At 34.0% G+C, this 20,724-nt stretch overlaps 1 protein-coding gene across 3 annotated transcripts in view; it reads left to right on the top strand.

Annotated features, from left to right (window-relative positions):
- The window catches only part of LOC137925170 (uncharacterized), a 612,469-nt gene that overhangs the window by 569,853 nt on the left and 21,892 nt on the right, over positions 1-20,724 (top strand). For all 3 annotated transcript variants that reach the window (XM_068768558.1, XM_068768557.1, XM_068768559.1), the window contains one exon: positions 20,148-20,283. In XM_068768558.1, the coding sequence (XP_068624659.1) occupies positions 20,148-20,283 (136 nt within the window). The remainder of the gene's footprint in view (positions 1-20,147; positions 20,284-20,724) is intronic.

Genomic DNA, 20,724 nt, shown 5'->3' with positions numbered 1-20,724 from the left:
TGTGGTCTCAAAACTCGACTATAACTTACTGGCGCCATCGCCACTTAGTTGTGTAAAAAATATGTACAAAAAAGATCGTAAAGGTTACCTCCCGTCAGCGTTCGTTTCCTCGACCGCTCTTAAAATAGTTCCCCGTCGGAGCGCGCTAAGTTACGTTCATCCCTGCGAGCGGGATTAGGAAGTTCGAATCCCGTCGGAGCGATGTTTAAAAACGGATACGGGCGACTCCACAGCACTTTGTTCCCAAAGTTATGATGAATTGCGTCCGGGACTTCGAATTTCAAGTTTTCTAGGCGTCTTTAAAAATTTTCGGTTGAAGAATCCATTGTTTGGTATACTTTCGCAAGTTTACCTTCTCTTTGTTCAATTGTATTAATTTCTGTAATTGTTTTAGTTTTATTAATTTATTCCTACACATATATTATTCAATGTATTTTTTAATACAGATATTTAAAAATGTAATTATGTTTACAACGAAAAACGTTGAACTAATAAACGTTATATTTTCCTTAGAAATAATAAATAATTGTTAAATATTAAAGTTATAATGAGAACATCCAAAGAACTAACGTCACCGACGTAACTCGCTCATGCAACCGATGAATGTTGGACCTAAAAGGTTCTTGAGTCGACCACAAGCTGGTAGACGCGGTGTGGGTTAGCTTTCCACCAGGTGGATCGATGACATAAGTTAACGTAGTGAGAATTCGCTAGATGTTGGCAACGCAAGACATTGTGACGATTTTTGGAGAGGTCTTTCTACGCCTTGCAGTAGACGCCTATCGGCTGATAAAAATCAAAAGATAAAATTTAATTTTGAACAAGACATTGTTGTAACCTAAAGAGTAACTTTATGAAAGAGTGAGAAAATGTTGTACTAACATCCCAGCACTCCCACACCGTGGCGCTCGATATGCCGTTCATTAAATTTTTGATTAAAAGAAGAGTTAATTACAGTTTCCAACTACGATGAGCATTTTCACGCTAAATTTCCATAGAATAAATAAGTAGCATTCAAAATAATGTTAATTACGAAACTTCTTGTGTATTAAGGCGGTATAACGGCGAACGGGGTCTGTGTCGCCCCCGCTAACCCTTCTAAGACGGTCTTTTACCGACAGGGCGTGGAATGGGGGACTAAATGAGGTATCCTCTCAGTATGTATAGCGACGTTGACATAGAATGAGGAATTTCATCCTTAACTTTAGGGAGAAAGCAAAAATGTCCTTCTCGAGTGTGAAGGAATGTAGTCATTAGATGGTTCAGGTACAATATGATATTAATATTCCGAGCACCACTAATAAAATGTGTGTCATCACCCGTACCTTTTGAACCGGTTTGTCATATTCTTCATCATCATCATCCCCTAAAATCGTCACGATAACGTTTTGCGTTTCCCACATATAACAATTCACCGCGATCTTAACTATGTTATCAGTTTATCTATCGACCTTTATTTTATATTATTGTTATAAGTTATATATGATATTGCGACAGGCCCAATAACTTGTGGTAACATATGATAAATAATAATTTGTAATCCGAATTTTGATAATGCTTTTTTTAAATGTATTATCATTACGTCGTTTATTATTTCTAAAAATATAGATTTGTGTATTGGGTGTCTTATACGTTAATTGACAGAAAATGGGCTTTACATTCAACCCTTTGAAGTTTTTACATCTAAAACCAATCAACCTGTATAAAGTATTAGCATTACTACATTACTAATAAATTAGTAAAAGGTAATATAAAAAAAAGGTTTTGATAGTCCGACAGAAAATAGTATATCAATACAAAACACATATCGATAATTATGCATCTATATCAGGACATTTGGAATTAGTCTTCGTCTAATATGCTAATACCGCTCGAACATTGAACAACGATTAATACGTCGTAACCACTCATTAATATCTATCGGAAAGCGGTTTGATTTTAGCGTGGCTTAAATCGAGTAATTACTTTGGCAGTGGCTTTCAGCGCCATCTACCGACAAGTAGCGTTTCACGGTTTACTAAAACCTGAATAAAATTTTTCTGTTTTTCTTCTTGAATGCAGCATTTTTTGCATGTAATTTCCGATGTTGTAATAAATCTTTTTTACTACCTAACTTTTGCGCGGATTCAAATAGAAGATATTTGGAGATTGGATTCAATAATGTCTTAAATATAACGTTAAAGATTAATTAACATTGTAACATACAAAAAAATATCTTATATAAGATATTAACAGAAAAACAAGACGAATCTGTTCGTTTTGAGTAAATATTAGATAAATTTAGTCAATGACTTCGCTTAGACAATGAACATCATCATGCTGAAGGTAAAAAGAGACGATATTTTTTCTTTAAATTTCGACCGTTTTCATATTTAATTAAACTGGCAACTTTGCTCCTGACGCCTCCTTTCGCTTATTATTGGATGGCAGTCGATGGAAATTTCCTTCTCGGTTAATTCTCTGCGTTCAAAGAACCATTTGACAGCCGATCTTTTGTTTTTAATTTAGTTTTAATATAAGGTGTACATTATATAATGGTGTATGGTTTATTCTTTTAGTCCAAAGTTGTTTTTAACTTAACCAAAACTAAATTATTGATAGAATTTTAATTGTTTCAGTTCTTTTGAATTTTGAAGGACATGATATAAAAGTTCGATTTTCTCTTTCTACTAGCTTTTTTTTTTCTCTTTCTACTTTGAAGTTAAATGTCTTCATTATCAATCCCTTAATTGTTGCGTCTCGTTCTATTTCATATTATTTTACACTGAGATCACTTTGGATCTGTTATAGCGATGTCTTGTATACCTCAAAGATTTTTGAAGTTTCTCTATAATTAAATCAGTCTGCTTAATTTTTTTTTACAATAATTATAATAATTTTTTTTATGTATACTATAATATATATTATGTATATATTGTATGTTTTACAGAAGACAGGCTCCTCATCTGTATTTAAAAAAAAATCAAAGATTCCATTTCTTATCCGAGAAGAACCAATCGTATCAAACTTAATTGTATTGCATATAACAGATACTGGATTGACTAGGACGACATGAGAGAGTCGCTTATCCTAATACACGGGATTAGTATCGTATAGAGAGCGTCTATATTAGCCATGCGGTCGGTCTTTGTGCGGAATGTTGTGTCGGCACCGCAAATTTCCCAATACCATTTTGCGACGGCGTAGTGTCTGCGGTCGCAGCGATCGTAGATTTCATATCGAACGCGCAATGGAAATGCAATAACGCAATAAGTCCACCCGCAAACCCATCAAATACACCGTAACACAATTGAGTATTAGATATTCGAATGACTATTCATCGGTTGAAATTGTGAGATGAAATTTCACTCTGAATTGTTTTCGTTTCATATCGGAAGAGAATTCCTTGAACACTCAATTTAATTAAAGTTAATCTACTAGTGGAACTGAATTGCGGTCTCTAACTCTGGGTCTTAATGGAACGCTCATAGTCGCTCAACGAGAAACTGAGAAGGCTATCCTTTTTCTCTACCAGTTCGAATCAGAAGTGATATTCGAAAACGAAAGATAGTAAATAACGTAACCCATCGTATTGGAATATTGTAGTCGGAATGGGCAGGTCTGGATCTAGAATAGAGACCACGTACCGACAAACGAAGGACATCCTAAGCCTAGAAGATAGACAGATGATCTTGTTGAGGCCAGAAGACGGTGGACGCACGCAGCATCCAACTGGTCCCGTTGGAAATCTATGAGGAAGGCTTACGGCTTAAATAATGACGATGCTCATGACACTTATCTAATAAGTAGTCCTAGTATTAGGATTTTCAGTCTTAATAATAACTTATAAAAAATCTAACATGTTTCCGACACTTTTAAACGTTAACATTGATATTAGGATGCATTCACACTGTAATATTTTTTGGGTTACAGATAGTTTTGCAGTTGTTCAGCCATAAAGCCTCTTGAAAATTAGATTTTAATACTCTTTGATAAATATTACGATGATTGATCTAATTTTCATGGTTAAGAGGTAATATGCTATTTGGAGTTCGTAATATTGCAAATGCAAAGCACTAAAGACGTTATTTGAGAGCTATATATTCAAAATCAAACATCACAAGTATGGGAGCGCAAGTTCACTACGATCACTGTATTTTTCCATTACAATAACTCGTCGAAGCTTTTACGCACTCGACGCGAACAAACGCTGTCTTCATATAAAAATTATTAACGCTCGGCTGCTCTCATTTTGCGTCACTTTAAAGGTTCTATGACGAGACAATGTAGGTATTTTTCCCTCATCTGGAACGACTCGACGAGGTGGGTGGCGGCGCGGTGGGACTTGGCAGAAAAATAAAAAAGAAACTTCCAATTTATAATTCCCTTATAGAGCTGTCATTTCATTCCGCCTTAATACTTTTAGTGCGAACATTGGCCGACTCACTCGCTTGTTTTCTTTCCGCCGTGCTATTTTCGTTTCCATTGGAAATATTATCTTTCCATACTACTTAACAGGATTTCGCTATTAGTGCTATCTATGGAGTTATTGCGATCGTCTTTTATCCCTTTCTTAATACTGTATGGATTGTTCGCAATGCGAATACGTCTTCGCTTCTTTTTTATTCTTAGAGTTACTTTGGCAGATTTCTTTTGTCTTGGCATTGGAATGGATAATTCTTTTGTTTCTTTATATACATTTATCTTGTCAATGCTTCGGCTTTCAACTAGTCTAGATTGCTGTTTGTTTGTGTTCTTATAATTATATTGACGATATTTATATCTTGTTTTAAGACAACTAAAGACTCTGTTTTTTTTATATTACCTTTTTTTATTATTTCCTTACTCCTTACATCTATTTAAATTACCACGACTGGTAAAGAAGGAAGCCATTTGAACTCCTTCTGGTCTTATGTCCTCTGTTAAACAAGAGTAAGTTTAAAGTTTGATCTATCTTAAGCTTTGCGCTTTGTGGTGGTACGTTTCTCAGGAGGATTTGAATTCGTTGCTTGCTTGGATACATTGTTAAGAGCCTTTATGTAATCTGTGGTCAATCCAGTTTCACTAGCGCTGCTGTTCATTTGATAGATATATGGTACTTTTCCATAACCATATAAATAATCAGATATCTGCTTTATATCAGAAGTATAAGAAAGAAATCATATAGCCAATTGAAGTTACCGAAGCTGTCGATTAACTTGAACTTGATGCTACTTACGTTCAAGTAGTCAAGCATATCAATATGAACAAATCATGATTTGATTTCACAAATAGACAATTTAAAATTAGAACCTATATTATTACATTTGGTATTGAACTAGATTTAAACATGAACGTATGTTTCACAAATATTTGTCGGTTGATCTGGCCCGTTTCGACATTTACATGTGGAGCCTGAGCAAGGGTAGTCACATAGCCGATATAAATATCAATTCAATCCCTATTTAGGAGTCCGTGAAAGGAGCTCGACTCTGCTCAATAAGTGTCACGTATCTGCAGTAGATTCGTATGTAAGAGAGAAAGTTAGTACAAATAATTTATAACCCACTCAGCCTAAAGCAAATGGCTCCCGAATATTTTAAAAGAGACGGCCAAGGTTGGTACAAATTTGCATTCGGGTTTGGCGTTTTCGGTTTTTATTTATTCAGGGCTGTAGGTCGGGTCGTGAGTGAAATTTTCGGTTCTTTTTATGACTTCTTCGAGCTTCGGCTTTGGGAGTTTGGGCAACTATTAGCTTACCTCTTCAATTTGTTGAAAATTGTAACACGATCAGTTTGTATACTTCGCGTGTTTACCGGCTTTCGCACTGTTACTTGCACTGTTTTCTTAATATGTTAAAAAAAATACTTACGTGAGGTATATTACTTTCTAAAATCTCAACTTTATCACTTCCATGTACGAATGACGAAAGCTCAATACTATTAAAGTTAATTGGTGTAAAAGCTTTACTTTTATTTAAATTTTAAAGGTGAATGTATTAATAAAAAGAGTTATTAGGTCGGCAAAAAGCTTATCAATCAACTTTTATAAAGTGTTCACTTTGAAATATATGATGTTAATTTATCTTCTGGAACCCGATAGGCCTGTAACTTATTCGTTGTAATAACCAAAATTATTTCTGTAACCATTTTATTTTAATTAGGGTGTAACATACATAAATGAGCTATCCATTCGCCCTTTTAAAGGTTTTACAGTTATAACCAAACATCTTGTATAGACGTAATAAAATATGTATTAAAACAGGGAACTAGCAATTTAAATTATTGTTTAACGTCTAACTAGAAATAGAACTACAAAAACGTTTTAGACCAACAATAGTTATGTTAGTCACAAAATTTCTTTACAGGTCAGTCATTTGAGTCATTGAAGGAAAGATGTTATTTTTTAAAATAAATATTTAAAGTTATATAAGGATAAAAAAAAATAACATCGAAGAGTTTTATTCGTTGGAACAAACTTTGTTGTTAAGGATTGATGAATATTTTTGGCTATTCTCACGAGTGCAAGATTAAATAGAACCAAAATCATCATCATTTCAGCTGTACGATGTTCAGACCTATAGCTCCCCTAAGGATTTCTGAAATTTAAGTCAGTCCAATAGGCTGTGCGTGCAAACCTTCTTTATTTTATAAAAGCCGTAGGCTTACATATGTAAAGGTACACTGAGAAACTTTCTCTTGACTCAATTGGCATATAAATAAATAGTTTTTACATAATTTATATAATGATCATCATCGTTATTTCACTTCTGGACATGGTCATAATAAATTTCTAATAGAACTGGTTGGAAGCGATCTACATTCAGAGTCTTCCGATGACTTTAACAAAGACATCCGTCCTCTTTGTGACAAAAACCGACAAATGAGTATAGAAAAATTAAAACTATTATCAAAATCAATTCGCACACGCCGTACATGCATTGAAATACTGTTCGATATCATATCCCTCGTTTAGTTCCAATTAGACAACGCAAACAATTACGGTACGGATAGGGGTCTGCTTTCTGTAGTGTTTCCTTTCATCGAAGCCAACGGGCATCTTTGACGTGATGTCTGTAATGATGCACCTAAGTAATTTGCCATCCTGTACTTGAAATATAAAACCATATATATTATTCCAGACTGCTGTAGTAACCGCAAACGTTGCAGATTTTAGTTAGAACGATTAAAGAGAATGTTAGTAATGTGCAAACATTGTTTGTTTGCGGAGCTTTAGTGCATTGTTTTGGTTGTCTTTCGCAAGTTCTGTTAATAAATTGTACACCACTAGTTTACGTTTTTTTACATAAAAAGAATACTTTTAAATTAGGTTTAGAGGCAGTATTACTTCTATTCTATATAATTAAATATTAGATCTAGTTAAATATGCAATCACCTGAGTAATTAACATTTTTTTTCATTTTAGCTGATAGACGCCTACTGCTGGACATATACTTTCCTGAAGCCTTCAAATTGGACCGATTTACAGCCTTAACGTCTGTTCATCTTGTAGGTGGACGCCCCTCGCTGAACTTTCTGGCGCGTGATCTCTTCTGAACTTTAAAGTCCCAGAGTCCAACTTTTCTCCGCGCTATATGTTATATGATATAATATATATGATAAATCCGAAGCACAGGGTTATGCGCCGATGATCGAATATGAGCTTGTCAATAAGGCCTAAGTGTTTATAGCGCCGATATAATGATGCATAGATTTAAAACATGTATTAGTAAGATTTCCAATCAAAGGTTAGTCATCTGAGAATTTAAATAGATTCATTACAGATATAGGAAGGTTCGGAAGGTCGGGTAAGTGACGGCCATGTATGGAACGAACGTCCCGCACGACCTCACCATTTACGTCGGACGGAATACCAACAGAAACCTGACCGCATTCATTATCAAACGCAATAAGCGCCGAGAATCGATTGTTTTGATTGATTCATCAAAGTACAGTAGTGCAGTGAAGGTTCATTAATATTTTCGTATGAATGAAATATTTACTTTCGTAATTATGTTTTACTTGTTATATCAAGTTAAAGTGAATTGATTTTATAAAATATATCGAATTATGTTAACGCCATAATATAAAACACATGCTCCCATCCTTTTTAGATCAGGTATTCAGGTTTGAAATAATTACGTCAAATAAAAGAGATATGTATATAGAAATATGTAGGAGTGTATAGTGTCAAAATTATTTAATCTTATTATTTTATGGGCATATCTCACTTACATGACGCGAAGAATAGACGGCAGCTATAGCAGATTCTGGCGTGGAAACCACGAACGACGTCGTCACACGGTGAAAAGACGATCTTGTTAAGGTCGTCAAAGAAACTTAATGCAGGCCTCTTCCAATTGGTTCCATTAAAAAATTTATGAGGAAGACTTATGTTCAGCTGTTGACGTCTTATAGCGGATAAATATTTCTTTTTGGAAAAACTTTGAGACATAACATAGTGTGATAAGGATTTTGCTGTAATTAGCTATTATATATTTATTAAACGAAACACCTGCCCTTTTAATAATTATTTTAATGATATTAGTAAAGTAATAAAAATATTAAGACTATATACGTAACTAAAAGAATGCTGTGTCTAATTTAGTAGATATTAGTTGTGTACGCGACTGTACACTTAGTCATAGACCGTGCGCGGGCGTTGATTCATCGGCTCGTACCCGATGGCTTCGTTATTTTAGTTTTTTTTTCTCTCTCTCGTCCTAATTCGATGATTACTCGGCGACCGCATATCCACCGCCTTAGTAATTTAACGTTCGAAAATTAAAAAGAATGTATAATTTTGCTACATCACCGTTGGGTTTGAAGCATGTGATGGCTGACAAAGCTGCCAATTCCGTACTTCTTTAAAGATCTTTTTAATGTATTTATCTTTGTTACACAAAAAGAGTAAAGTTTACATTGTTTCCAAATTTTTGGCATAATTTATTTCGTAAATATTTTCGGACGGGCAGGCGTTAAATAATGTAATAGAAAATTTGTTTTCTTTTTTTTTTTGTTTGTATTACTTTCAGGAGATAACGTGTTAATTTTTGTAAAAGTTCTTCGTATATATACTACACATTAACTTTAAGATTTAAGTTATTAGTGAAAGACGTTATGTATGATTGACGGACGATATAACAATAGTATAAATTTACTTATATTGTTATCCACATAGAATCATTAACAGTGATCGCTTGTGTGAATCATGGAAAGAATTCCAGAAGAGCCAGAAGCCAGAAGAACTAAATTTGACAGAATCTAGAATCAGTTTAACTGCAATGGCATTATTCAATTTTAATCATTTCAGACGCTTCCTGTAACATGTATTGTATCAGTAATATTTGAAATCAAAATATAAAAGAAAAATAAGTAATAAACAGACACTAATGTAAACGAAATTAAAAATCGTTTAACTGTGATAAAATGTGATGATGTCTTCATTAGATAGCATAGTATTAATATAACCTAAAAGTGTTCAAATGTGATAAATACATGTATCTGTGATATTTCAAAAACTAGATGAAGAAAGAGAGACGATGGTTGAGAGGATAATTATTATGAAAAGAGATGGAATGTATATCTTATGACGAATGATAGAAGAGTAAAGAAATAAAATGAGAAGTGAAAAGAATTATTAAAAAAATTTAAAATCCCTGTCCAAAAAATACGATAGACAATACTATAGATAAAAAGATGTAATAAGTTTTTCTACCCTTAAAGTGCTAAAATGTAGATTGGCAATATGTGAATTGCCTCATTACCATAATTTCTGCTGCAAGACATTCACTACTGTAAGGTATTTGCAATAGGACCAGTAGGCAGTGGTATGATCCAGTGTCTCCTAACTATTCTTACAAAGTTATTTGTTTGTCTTACGAATAGATGTCCTGCGCTGCATTTGCCCATTCGTAGTCGCAACTCCATCCTTCATATTTTTCATTACAATAACAAATATAAATTTATAACTGTTTAAATGAGCGCTATTTATGTTACAATGTAATGTATATATAACGTATTTAATTAAGCATTCTACATTAATTGAATTTGAAACTCGTGTACAACATCGTTACAAAGGCAATAAGGTTACGTCGAACGAAATGATTAATAGTGTCGACTCGATATAAGCTGTTAAGTGACAATTAGCAACACACAACACAACCCTTTTGTTTGTACTTCGGAAATATTTACACACGTCGACTGGGCGAAGGGTCACCAAGCGGCGTTTACTTCGGGGACATTGTCGTTTGTTTGCCACGATATTTTGTGCATAAGTTTTAAGCAAATAAAGTTAATAAAAAAAAGCCGATTGCAATTAACTAGTTTTTCCTGGCGAGGAGTTAAATTAGGAGATCCGCAGGTGGACCAAGGTCAACGACGTTGTTTGAATAATTGCATATCTGAAGTGGCAGGGGGCGGAGTACATTGCTCATGCAACCGTCAGCCGTCGAGGCCAAAAGCTTTTCGTTTTCCTTAGTTAGGAGATCTTTGAGGGATACCTCGCGGTGGGCATATGTCGGCTCACATGATGTATTGATTTTTTGAATAAATTATCATTTTATGATATGAAGTTTTTATTAAATAATTTAGATGTAAAAAGGAATAAACATTGCCGGTATATATTTCTAAGCTACAATTTCAATTTTAATCCTGTGATAATTTGAATTGAGATTATAGTATTAAAAAATTTTGTCCCAATTTTTACCGTAATAATTCCGGTCACCCTTTCCGAGCCGTGTGTTCGTAAACACTTTCATTGTCAATTTGGGCCCCGGAGGCCTTGATGAAAAGGTTAAAAGCAAAATAAAAATATAACTCCCAAGGGAAAAGGCACTTAAAATTTTCATAGCCTTCATTAGACGAGCATTTTTCTGAAATTGATACAATTTATGAAAATTATAAAAGTGAAAGGCGTTTGTTGTTAAAAATTTTACTTCTTAATATTTGTGTTGAAATTGCTAAGTTTTTCTTCCTTTATTTCCTTTCAAAGGTTAATTAAAGTGCTTGGTTATATACATAATATATATCACATAGCTGTCCAATCGGTGAGACTCAAAATTTACAAAAGACACGTCTGTACTCTATGAAGAGCTTACTTCAACTGGTCAATGTAGTCACGGCTTTCTTAATTCACTCATCACTATTTTCGCAACGCGAATATGTTATAGCTATCACAGGGCCTATGCCTATACTCTGGATTTTGGTATTCAATTTTGGATTGGCGAAAATAATCAACAAATGGCTATTGGCAAGTTGAATTGGTAATAAGCAGGCCAATATATATAATAACAAGTGGATTATGTCTTAAGATTCTGGAGTAGAGATCAAATGCAGCAAATGATAAACAGACGACACGAGTGATGGTCGCTGAAAAAGCTGAAGAATTAATTTTTAATTTAGTCAAAATCACTTTCTGCCAGACATTATACGACGAAATTGAGAAGTAGATGCTCACTACTGTTGTAGTCTTAACAATTACATAGAACTTTACACGTCATGGCAGTGATTCCTATTTTATAGTCCAGTCTCCTTTATCCTAATTTTACTAACTACATCGCTTTTCAAAGAAGTACATATCTATATAAAATCCACTTACACTGTCTTAAATGAGTACCTATTATAAATCTGCGTTGAATAACTCCATTGAATATTCTACTTAACGTCTACGTTCATACAAAATCCGTATCCCCATTAGCGTTCATTAAATTTTAAAAGAATAATATCGTCAGAAAATCAATCTAGAAGCTTCGTGCACGGAAATCTCGTATAATCCCATTTCTAAATACAGATTATAAATAAATGGCAAAAGGACCGGTGTGTGCTCGAAAGCCCGCATGACGGCATTTTATCCATCCATCGTCGTAATGAGAAAGGTGCCCTTGCGATTTATATTCCTTCGCTATTTCTTAAATCGACGGCCGGTCGAGTGTTTTGTAATATCTTAACGATTATTATGTTTTTTTTTCTTATTATATAACCTGTAGCATTGATTGATGCTGTCTCTTAAAATCACAATTTTTTTTTAAGTACTGTTAGCTTTACAATATCATCATCATCATCATCATAGCTGATAGATAGCCTGCAAGGCATAGGCCTCCCCCATAGATCGCCATGGTGACTGGTCCTCCGCTACCCGTCTCCGGTGACTTCCAGCCAACTTGACCAAGTCGTCAGTCCAACTAGTGGTGGGCCTACCCACGCGTCTACTGGTTGGTGATCGCCACACGAGAACCTCTCGGCCCCATTTGCCGAGTATTTAAATGAAATATTCAAACTGAGTGTTAATTAATTCTGTATATATTTTGGGAGTACTTAAAACCGATACTGTTTTTAAAAGAAAAAAAAATATTTCTGTCGTTAAATTTTTGCGCCATTTAATTCTTTGTAGTAAAATATATAGTTGTCTAATTTTACGTTATTATTGACATATTTGTTTCAAGTTAGATCCATATAATATTCACGACTTTAAAATCTGGCAAAGGAATATCTGGTTACTAATGTAAATCAAAATCAAAATTAAAATTTATAAAAGTGACTGAATATAGGCAATAAGAAAGATCAAACCCTAGTAAATTTTCTGCTCGATAAATTGTTTCAAGATGTCTCAATCTTCGCCGATGACATAACATTACGTTATAACAAATCTTTTACTTATTTTTCTGATTTCATTCGAGCGTCAAACAACAAATTACATGACGACACAAATACGTTTTTATGGCAGCGCTATCCAAGACCAAAGATTACGTCTTCACATATCTGATATTGACCAATCAGGGTACATCGATCGAGAGCGGATTGCCTGCGATAAAAGCGAATCATTGTTTACCCCCGATAAGCACACGGTGAAAATAACCGGCTCATTTGACGGACACGGATAAAGGCAGAGGTTCGTGTGACATCACGGGCTTTCTCCGGTCAGCGTTTTCCCGGGCTTTAATTAAAAATACCATTATATACTTCGGGGAGTCCGCAAAAAACGAAAATCCAATATTACGCTACACAGAGACCCCGATATACGATTGACCTTTTTCGACCGACTAATAATTAAAAAAAAAAATTAGAAATTTTTGTTGTTCGCCAAACGTCGGATCCGGACCCCACTTTCCTTTTAATCAACCTAATAAGGTCCGAGATTTTTTTTTCATTTTTCAATTACAATGAGAACGGTCGATAAGAGATTCGAGATCGCCAGTCGGATGCCTGTCAGATGCAATTGGGTAGAATATCATGAGGCCTACTTTAGCTCAGTGGTTTGTAGACGGCATAAATTGAGTTGCAATTAGCGATGCTACAAGCGATATCGGACCGTATTAGGTTCTCCATGAAGAACAAGTTCTATTGATGGTTCGAAGCGTGATGGGGCTTGATGACTTGCAATGAACAAACTAGGTGACAGTTATTAGCGGAACCATAAGCTGAGCGATTTTAACTTTATTTTTTTTTATATTTATGAAACGTATTTATTGTACAGGAATATTTAAATGTATCGTGTATTTTGAAGCACAAACAGAATCTCACAAAGGGAAAGTCACATGAAAAGAAAGCTTTCTATTATTCAAATTACTAATTACAATTCATTGTAAAGTATATCATGAAAATTTTGGTTAAAATTAAAATTAATTGAATCCCTAAGATCAATTTCTTTAGAGTTTAATATACGAAAGAAAAAATATACCCTGTAATAAAATAATTAGATTATTTATTACTACACAAGTTTTAAAAAGTATTACAAAAAACCATAAACTTCGTTTTATTATGTACAAAGCAAAAATGTATTATTGTAACTAATATGATTAAAAATATTAATTTTCGTAATCCTAATTCTCAGTCAACACTGAATAGTTTTATTGTATTAAAATAAATACCCACAGTATGTATTTAATAGTATTAAAAATAATAAGTTATTAAGATTGTTTCTTGAAAACGCTCGAACTGGAGACTCGCCCGCTAACTATCGGCGAACTGGGTTAGAGAACAAAGCCGTGTTTATGAATTCCGCACCACTACCAAAGTAACGAAATACTTCTGACCTAAACTTTTCGGAACAATCGTCTTTATCTCCTTCCACTGAACTACGAATTTGATAAGTCGTGGGAAACGCAAACAGCCCGGCGCGGACGGACTGTGCCCTCATTGTTCGCATATCAGCCGCGCGTGCATCACGTACTTGCGCGCATAAACTTTATGAACACGCCAACTAAATAATTACTTTTATGCGATATGGCTGGACGGGCTCATTGAGAGATAATTTCGCCACATGGGGATATCACACATAAAGAGTTCAAATCCGTTTTTATTTTATTTTTTAGCTTCGGTTCACACTATTGCCTAAGTATCATTTATAGATTTCTCTGGTTGAAGAGTACAGGATGCAAAGGTTAAGATAGCCAAGCCCGAGAATTCGACTAAGGTCACTACAGCTCATTTGTCAGCAAAAAGCCTTTTTTTTGTAATTGAATTTTACTTTATCGGAGATAAACCTTGACAAAGAACAGTAAGAAATTACAAGTTTAAAAATATAAAATTAATTACAATTGTTACCTTATAACTATCTCACTAAGATCATTTAATGAATCAAAGTTAAACAATAATAAAACAAAACAAAAACATTATCGAACAGATTAATAATCCAGCGCATTCTGCAGCACAAACAGTAATAATTACGAGTCACAGCAAGCAGTCACATTTCAATGAGGTTTAAATTGTATTGTGCATATCCAATAATTTCGAATGAAATTGTCATTTGAAAGATACAAGAGAGCACGAGAATATATCAATATCACTAATATATGAATTGTGGAGGTCACACATCCTATATAAGGGTGTTTTACACCGATTACCTATGGTACATGTATAAATTGACTATTCTTAAACTATTGGAATGTGATAGGTCAATAACTTACTGTCAGTAAAAAACCTATGAGGACATATGGAGGAAATTTTAAAAAGGCTTTTTTTACCCGTTATATTTTTAATTATTTCTGATACTATAGATTTTATGGATGACTTGCACCATATATTAATTAAAATCATTCATTGCAAACCTTTATAGCTTATATACTAAATATTTCTTTTATAATAAATAAAGAAATGCATTTATGTATACACACACAGTACATATACGAAAATTACATACCGATTTTTTAAGGGACTTATACTGGCAGGTAGGTAATGTAATAAGAAGTAATTTAGGCTAATTTTGTTTAAGAATTATTCTTATAATATATTAATGTAATGACACCCATAAAAATCAGTGCAAGCCATGCAAACCGAGCAAGTGTACAGATATTTTAGTAAAACTTTTTAATATCTTGTAATGTGTATTTTTTATGACAGTGAATCATATTAAGTTTATTACCTTTTCTAAATTATTATCTTTTAAAAAGGTAACACACCTATATTTATATATATATATATATGTGTGTGTATATATATGTGTGTTTTTATATACATACATATATATATATATATATCATTATACGGCTATATAAAACTCTAATATCTTTTTCCACTACAATATTATGATTTTTGACATTTTTGCTGAGCGTGTCCTTTTAACATATGTCAGTTCGTTATCAGTGTACCAGAGGATTCGTTAATAACCGCAGAGCGCCGACCTAAATAATCTCCACGCGGCCGAAATACGAAGTGTTGTAGGAATAACAGGTGTTTCATTTTTATAAAGGCTCTACGCGGGACGTAATAACCTTTTTCACACGCGCGTGAGCTGAACATATAGACCGACAAAGGTCAACGGGCTACATAAATTATTCCGCGCCCCCTCAATAAATACTTATTTTTGCAATAACATTTATCCAATTTTCCGCTGGATATAAATTTGTTCATTAGACAATAAATAATATAGAATAGGTTTCATACGAATCTATACAATTTACGTGTATTTTATTAATATCTCTAATCTGTATAGACGAACATTTTACCGATATGTTTTTTGATATTAAACAACTAAAACTGGTTTACAGAATAGTTTTGATGAACATTATTGTTAATTACAATATTATTTAAATAAACATACAAACATAATAAACATATAGTGATAGTATCATATAGACAAAAAAACACTGATATATTTATATTGACAAAAACTGAATGAATGGAACGGAAATTTAGCATCTCGTGCTGTAAACAGTGATGACAGCTTTACCCACATCATCATCATTTTAGCCGTACTATGTCTGCTGTTAGACATAGATGTCTCCTATAAGATTTCCAATTAGAACGGTTGAAACTGGCCTGCGTTCAACGCCTTTTAACAATCTTAAAAAGTTCCTTTTTCTAACTTGCGGGTGCACGTAACATATATAACAGCCCGCATCTAGCGACTTGTGATCGACATATCGATAAATAAATATCGGCGACATATATTTACATTTAATTTAATATTGACACACTAAACAACAAGAGTACGTACTGTATTCCCAGGCCCGTTGTGTTAAGCTATACGACAACTTTAATAAGAAGATTGCTTTATGAGCGAACTCGGCGCAAGTTTCATTAAAGTGCAATGCGTGGCGCTCAGTTATTCATAAACACGCTCTACATGTTACTTGGCCTTGATGTAATCGTATTAATTTAAATTGTGCGGTGAAATTGGGGCTCGAGGCGAGACGATATGCGGGGTTACGAAGCTATCTACACTCTTATGTAATTAAAAGGGTTACTTCTGATCGCTGCCGACCTTGACGTCAGAATTTAACTCGTGTATCCGTTAACACTCTCTTGAAAGCTAATTAAAATACCGTTGTGTTATTCGAAATTTAAAACATTAATGTTTTAGTATAATATAAAACTTTTTAATATCGATATTATGGATTTATTTTTAAATCGACATTAAGAGGTAATATATTATATATTAGTTTAGAAGCTTCTATCTCTCACATAGGTCTGTGTCTTAATAGAGGGAACTTTACAAAGGTACAAAAAATTATAAATAAGGACACCTTTATATTTAGTTTCACTAAGTTAAGAAAAATGGACCTCTGCAAATTTCTACCTCTAACAGTTGACGGTGACTGGAAAAGACGATATGTTTTTTGTTATAACTCCGTTATTGGAGACTTCTCTCATTCATCTATTTGATTTTGGGACAGGACATTAACATTTTTTTAAATAATTCTTTTCACATATTTTTCATTTCTTTACTGTAATTTTATTTGCCATATGATCTAAGTTGTCTCTTCTTTCATTCCCTAGCATTCTTCTACATATTAATTTCCTTTCATGCATCGCCTTTCTTACTTCACCTCGTTCCTCAAATATCACAGGTGTAGGTAATTATCACATTTCTTCTAAGCTTTTAGCTTTATTTTATACTAAACTATTTTTTATTTTTATTTTTTATACTTATTTAATACAGGTTATCACATTTTATCACAGATACTATTTTCAATTTACATTACTTCTGTTCTTTTTTATATCTCCCTATTTTGTTTTGATTACCTTCTATCAAGTTATCTAATTAAAGTCGCGGTTGTAGTGCCAACAGTTGGTCGGACCAAATCGAAACCAAACCAAACTTTATGCTTTACGATGCCAAAGATTAGAGTAGATGGTAGCGTAGTGAACGCGTAGTTGATTTTACGTCCAGGGGATCTCGAAACACCACAATGGGAAGGAAGCAAGGATAAGCATCTAGTTTTTATCAAATTCTATCAAATTGAGCTCTCCTGGCTCTGTCTCATGACCTACACTGGCTTTTAATAACCTTATGTGGATAATAAAATGAATAAATTAATATAAACGAACCACAACTGTACTCACACACACGCGCCACACACTTTACGTAAGCTTTGAATATAAAAAAAATGTATCTCATTCAACTGTCGTAAAAGTTATATATACCCAATATAAACGTTTAGGAGGCGCACCGGCCACTAATTATGCACATATTTACGCAATTTACGGGACACTAATGCTATAAGTAAGTCTTAAGTGCGCGTTAATGTCTTGGTGAGGATAGCGCGACATGTTGTATGAAAGATCGCATAATGGAGGGACTGTTAACGATAATATGCTGTAAGTGCTTCGTTGTGTGTGATGGAATTTCGAGAACATTCGACGAGGTGTCTCTCATGTTTCGGATGTATTAATGATATATTTAGACGTAATATACTGTCATAGTATCATAATTCAGTTGTCTATCGTTCATATTGTTAGAAACAATGATGTATACTTTTGATAGATACAACACTTTATTTTTACACCACTTATTATATACAAAGGAAATTTAATTAACACTAAAATGTTTATAACTATATATAGATAGTATTATGTTATTAAAAATATTACTAAAGCTATTTCTCATCAAACAATTTTAAAACAAACAATCCGTAAAGAAAAAAGAATATTGCATAAAAATTAACAATCGAATCAAACAAATATTATAATTATGTTTAGGTGACCTATTTTACACCAATTATTATTGTTTTAATAATAGCACATTAATTATATGGAAATGCCACTGCTTACAAACAAATTTCCAAAGGATAGACAGCAGCGCCCTCTGCGCACCATAATACCATACTGCGATCGCCAACTCGCTTGCCAGGCGTGGCGGTTATGGTATATCCCATAAAGATATCTTTGGGGAAACCTATGCCGTGCAATGGGGTGCAAAAGCGACACTACATTGCTACTTATAATATTCTACGTGGAAAGTTACAGTGTACATTGTAAACTTCTATAATAAACTCTTACTTGTAAATTATTATAAAGGAAAAATAAAATTTAATAAAAGTGAACTATTCGACGATACGTAAGAACAGGTTTCGTTATAATTAATTAATGTTATTTACACTAAATATAATTAATTAAATCTAATTATCCAGCTAAACTACAACTAAAGAATAATTTTTAATCATGAACTGAGCCCTCTTTAATCCAGGGATTAACTAGGTTATTCGTATATCCAGAGTCAATGGCTTCGGAAGGCTTCAAATTAGAAATTCGTAAACGCTAGCATTTGTAAGTCTGCTTTGTTACATTTGCTGATACATACACGTAGTTGTTGAAAGTAAAAAAAAATACTTGATATTTGATTTTAATACATAAGACGGATATCCGTTGACTTGACGCGTTAGTGCTGTTAGCCCTAAGGCTTTTACAGCTTCGTCGGAAGTGACTTCACGGAGCGGAAGGGTCCGTGAACTAGAACTAAAAACATAAGCTGGTACGACGTCGGCCAGTTGCACGGCGATGCTCGCACGTAGCTAAGGCTCTTCGCGGTAGAGCTTTGATGAGGATGTGTTGCTGGAGTGTGCTTGCGGGTTGGGACGGCAGCGTGGACCATAGGCGGGCCGAAGAAGGATCAGGATCCAACCACGGTCCGTCCACGCTGTTCGCGGCTAGCGAGTGGGCGGCCGCTCATTAAAAACGGGTGACAATTAACTCTGATCCAATGAAGATATGTCTTTATGTGTCTACCCATGTCAAATCATAGCGCGAGGCAATCTACAGCCAGCGCCATCTAACGGCGCTGTTCGAAGTAACAACTTATTGATATATATTTATTTATGTATGTATAAGGTATATATATTCAATGTTTTTTTGTAATAATTATTGTTATATCCTTGTACTGTGATCGGCAAACATTTTTAAAAAAGCCATTTATTTCTATTTATTTTCTACAATTAATAATGAATGTTTAGAACGTGTTTCTTAGCAGAGACATAATACGAAACCCAAAGAAATTTTTCGTTTGAGTATGGACAGTATATATTTAAAAAAAATGGCCATAAGATACGTGTTAATTCGCGATCGCGTAACTCGCTTGATGTCATGCTGGTGATCTTTCAGGGAAGCACAGGCCTTGTGGTTGGGGTCTATCGCCTGATAAGATGATGATGGCATGTAAAAGTATAATAATAAAAAATATGTGTATCAGCACTAATTATTTTGCGATAGACCATGCGGTGAACGAACCAAACAGCCTACGTTTTTCAACCTATGTTATAGTAAATAAAGATGTTATTATTAATATTAATATTATCAAATCTGTTATATGCTAAAAAATAAATTTTAGAATGAATACGTGAAATTTTATTATTTACAGTTTAATTACACAAATAAAATTTCTTAAACGACTATTTATATATTGGTTTTACAAGGACAAATCTAAAAGTATATATTTTATACAAATGTATTACAATTGTTTCGTGTTTGTTACAGCGGACCCGCTTCCCGGCAAGCACGTACCGCTGGAGAGCTATGAGAGCGAATTGGAGAGAGAGCACGCGCTGCCGACGTCCGTCCCCAATGCCGACATACTCAAGACTAACAGCAATCCGACCTATCACAAGCCGAGGTGAGTTTCGCAAGCTCTTCTACCCTACACATATACACATTTTCACAAACACACACAAATTAGAAGCAGCCTGAATTCAGCGTTTACCAACGACTTTAACTATGCCATTTGTCCAACTTGAAGGTGGTTTTCCTATGTATAAGTTAAATTGTAATAAGCGTTACTGTAGTGTGATTAACATTGTCGAATAATGGTTATTTTCACTTGTCTTTATTGTCGCTAACACGTACGTCGTGACGCCTTAATGACGCCAGAAGTGAACTCATTAATTCGGCTCCACAACACTCGCTAACGAACGACGCCCGCCCGTTCTTCGAAATTAATTTTTACTAATTACAAGAGGCAGTTAAGGCGAGTCTCAAACTAAACCCTGAAACAACACGGCGAATCTCGGAGCGCTGCTTAATTTCGAGCATAAATTAAATCATTATCGTAAACTCG

This window comes from Battus philenor, unplaced genomic scaffold, assembly GCF_028537555.1.
Source record: "Battus philenor isolate CCGP_79_NKW_IND1 unplaced genomic scaffold, ilBatPhil1.0.hap1 SCAF_26, whole genome shotgun sequence".
Classification (NCBI taxonomy): Eukaryota; Metazoa; Arthropoda; class Insecta; order Lepidoptera; family Papilionidae; genus Battus; species Battus philenor.
The sequence above is the reverse complement of the archived record's forward strand: the minus strand, read 5'-3'. Positions and strand labels throughout refer to the sequence as shown.